At 48.7% G+C, this 4255-nt stretch overlaps 1 protein-coding gene across 1 annotated transcript in view; it reads right to left on the bottom strand.

Moving 5' to 3' along the window:
- Positions 1–949: 949 nt before the first annotated feature.
- The window catches only part of LOC106815859 (ubiquitin carboxyl-terminal hydrolase isozyme L3-like), a 26703-nt gene continuing 23397 nt past the window's right edge, over positions 950–4255 (bottom strand). Inside the window, exon 9 of the mRNA XM_014820386.1 lies at positions 950–1959. Coding sequence (XP_014675872.1) covers positions 1873–1959 — 87 coding nt within the window. The 3' untranslated portion in view covers positions 950–1872. The remainder of the gene's footprint in view (positions 1960–4255) is intronic.

Genomic DNA, 4255 nt, shown 5'->3' with positions numbered 1-4255 from the left:
TAAGAGCAGATAAGCAGACGACAACGCGCATGCTCAGGCGACACGATCTCTCACGTGCTGCTCTATTCTTGTGTCACATGCCGATCATGCACTGCTCTCGTCTGCGCTTCTAATTAAGACCCGCTTAAATTTAGTCCCCGTTTGCTTTCTGCTATCCCATAATAAGAACTCTCTGCATTCCCCTTCCAGTTGATTGTCAAGCTCTAGATACCCCGGCTCTCCCCTCTCCCATCAATCGATCAATCGTCGATCGACGTAATAGAATAATCACAGCAAAACGAACACCGCGAACCTAGCGGCCGGAATTTTGCCGCAGCGGTCTCGCCTCGGACCCGTGCACGCGCGCTCCCCGCTCCAGTAGCAAAACAGTACGTAGAATTAACATGTAGCCGCATACAAGCGCGCACACGCGTGTATACACCGCCAGATATGTAACCGGGTGGCGGTAAATTACCGTGAAGCGCTGGATGGATGGATGGGGAGAATAAACGCTACAAAAACGCAGACAATTCTTCGCAACGCATGCGCAACGAAATCGCGTAGAAAACGAGCGACATTTGACACGCGGCCTACGAACGGCGGCGGCACAGGAAACGGTCAAGCGTTTACACACGCGTGCCATTCAAAATCCCGCTGTCACCAACAATATCGAATGTTCTCCATTCGTCTTAAGAAAAATAAATCCGGTCGAGCCAACGTTATATAATACTGAAACTATAGTAATCCGACTCATCACAGTAACGCGGCTGAACTATGACCGCAAACACATTTAAGGCCACACTGAATCGTTGATCACAAACACGAGTTTAATCGACAGCTCATTGACGATAGCGGAAGCAGGAGAGAGAGAGGGGGGGAAGAGCGAGAGAAGAGAGCGAAAGGGATGGGAGAAAGAGAGAGGGAGAGCGAGAAAAGAGGCATATACAAGGGCATGTCCACACACGCGCACACGCATGTGCACAGGGGCACGCATGCACAGGCACACGCACTGGCCCACGGACGCACGCACGCACGCAGGCACGCACACGCACACACACACATTACGTAGTTACAAGTTACGTAGTCGGTGCAGTGAAATGTAAACTGATATTTCCTGTGAAGCCAGCAATGTTCACTGGAAGACCCACAAAATTCCTTGTTCTAGAACATAATCACACTACAAGAGGCAATAATATGACCACCGTGAGAGAAGCACAACGAAGACAGATACCCGTGGCATGCATCGGAGCGATGGGCTATTGAGAAAGGGAGCAGTACAGAGAGGTGCGACATGGGAAAGTTGGGATTAAGAAAAAAGACGAGGTACGTACGGGGCAGAAACGAAATACGGAAAGGAGCTAGGACGCATACAGAGAAAAAACTAGAAGAGATGCCAAAAAGAGGCGGAAAACACTAAAAATGACAAGGCGTTGGATGCATACAATGCGGTGGTGAGGATAACAAAAGAAATATTAATTCGTCAGAGAGATGTGGTACCCTGCGGTTGGAAGACGCAGGTAACCTAAAATATCATCAACTTGAGATTTACAAGCGACAATAATAAATTATTGTCAAGGTAACGACATAAACGTTGAACGAGGGAGCCACAGTTATAATAAGAGGTCAGAGCTTACATCGAATCAGCTTCTGTCAACATCAGCAAATCTAACAATTCACATTCGAAATCTCTTCTTCAGTACCCGGGACTCACTACCCGACTCAATCTCACAACCTAGTGCAAGGACCAAAGTAGGCAAGCACCTCTTCATCGGCCTCCTCCCCAAATCCCCGCAACTCCCAAAACCAAACCACAGAAAAGTCAAAGCGGGCAGCAGTAACGTTGAATACAGTGATAAAGGCTCCGGGTCAGGCCGCCAGCAGGTGGCGCCGGCGTCAGTTTGCGGCGGCCAGCGCTACAACGGTGAAGTTCACCTCGTCTGGATCCCGCTCCATGAACTGCTTGCACACCCTCGCCGCGTCCTGAAATGGGGAAAAAAATCAAGGATGAATACGACAGTTAATTCTGATTAATAGCTCATCAACAACAACAGCAGCAACAACAACAACAGCATTCACAACAACAAGAACAACAGCAGCAGCAACAAAAGCAAAAACAACAAGAACAACAGCAGCAGCAGCAACAACAAAAGCAAAAACAACAACAACAACAACTCGTAATATTGACATTGAGCCCACGTTAAGCGACACGTGAAGGTTGTTATTACTTAAATTAAACGCTGTCTCAACGTTACTCTTAAATCTGTACATCAGCATATTAAAATCTAATATAACATATATCAAGAGTAGATAATAACACATATATATACAACGAGAAGAAACACATGAGGTGCGAAACCCAGCCATCAATCCCACCAAATAACGTCGCTCGCCAGCTTTTATAAACAAATTACCATCTTCTGCATATCTCATTTGCATATGATGCAACGTCAGATGCAGTCCCAACGAGAACTTAACGAATGTGCTTTTATTTGAGACTCAGAAGACGGTAAATCAAGGTACGAACAACGTTGGTCGTTCTTTATATACGTATGCATACTTCGACCAGCGGCGCAGTGAACTGCGTGCGAGCGGTCGGTTTGTATGCACGCACGCACGCACGCGGCGCACATAAATGAACGTTCATAGTCATGCTAACGTGCACGGCCTCGGGACACTGCAGTCTTTCTAAATCGGCGCAACCGGGAGATCACACTCGAAGTATCTCGAAAACGGCGCCGCCAACGAATACAACAACGGGGCGGTTCCAGGAACAAAGTTACTCAGACAATGCCAGCAGTTGCGACATTATCCGTCTCGCCCGCGCGTGCGCGCCGCGGTCACCTACACTACCCACGACGCACCGATGATGACGTCATCGCTCGAAATAGCACCCACGTAATCAGCGCGCGGGACCGCAGAGGGCGCCACGGGTTTCAAGGTCGCGCTGATATCAAGGACGGAGAGTAATTCGTGCGAGTAGAATGCACTCACGCGCGTTTTGTGCTCGGCGGTCGGGACGCCGTTGCCAACGGCAACGCATCCTGCCAAACTCAGTCTTAACCTAACTCCCAGTTCCAGATACATTCCCAATCCTAGTAATCACATCCCAGGCATGGCCAATCTCAGTCCAATTTTAATTCGCAATCATATGCTGGAGATATGGACTGGCAAAGCAAATTGAGCCACACACGCACGCACACACACACACACACACACACACACGTGGAGGACTATGCCTATATCACGGCGCTCATCTACAGCTGGTTCTCGCACCGCGGCCGCTCTGCACACTGCCACCCTCACCTGGCTTTCCTCCTCTAGGCACTGAAGCTAAGAAGGCCATCACCTCCCCAGTAGCAAGGACCAACACCCGAGGCAACGACGCAACATAATACCCAGACAAGCAGTAGCTTAGCAAAGACACTATAGTGGGTATTATCGAACAACAGCAGTGTAGTAGTAGACCCGCTAGCGAAAGAGCAAAAAAATCAAGGTTCAGCTAAGCAAAGACACAAGTGGGTATTATCAGGAGACTGCTGGAGACTCCAGGAGACTCCTATTGATAGACTCCTGATATTATCGTAGAGGCAGTAGCGTAGTATAGCAACGCTAGCGAAATAGCAAACAAACAAGCAGCAGCTAAGCATACACTAGTGGGCGTATCATCGTAAAAGCAGCAGTGTAGTAGAAACGCTAGCGAAATAGTAAACACGAGGGCAGTAGCTAGGCAAAGACACTAGTCGGTATCATCGCAGAAGAAGCAATGTAGCAGCAACACTAGCGAAATAGCAAACAAGCACGCGCAGACTTCGGGAGATATCGCAGGAGTATCAGCAGTCAACATATAACTTTTTTCTCTCGCAGTCTGGCTCCTATTTACACTGCGTACGTGAAATCCGTAACTTCCCCATGTTTCTGACAACGGACCCTCGATACACGACGGCAGCAAGAGGAAGAGGAGCATGGGTGGCATTAGCTCTAGAACTATAGCACAAGCCTGTGACAGAGCGACAGGACTATAGTTCTAGAGCTAGGGCGCATTAGCTCTAGAACTATAGCACAGGCGTGTGACAGAGCGATAGGACTATAGTTCTAGAGCTAGGGCGGCATTAGCTCTAGAACTATAGCACAAGCCTGTGGCAGAGCAATAGGACTATAGTTCTAGAGCTAGGGCGGCATTAGCTCTAGAACTATAGCGCAGGCGTGTGACAGAGCAATAGGACTATAGTTCTAGAGCTAGGGCGGCATTAGCTCTAGAACTATAGCGCAGGCGTGT

This window comes from Priapulus caudatus, unplaced genomic scaffold, assembly GCF_000485595.1.
Source record: "Priapulus caudatus unplaced genomic scaffold, Priapulus_caudatus-5.0.1 Scaffold29, whole genome shotgun sequence".
In the NCBI taxonomy this organism is placed as follows: domain Eukaryota; kingdom Metazoa; phylum Priapulida; class Priapulimorpha; order Priapulimorphida; family Priapulidae; genus Priapulus; species Priapulus caudatus.
The sequence above is the reverse complement of the archived record's forward strand: the minus strand, read 5'-3'. Positions and strand labels throughout refer to the sequence as shown.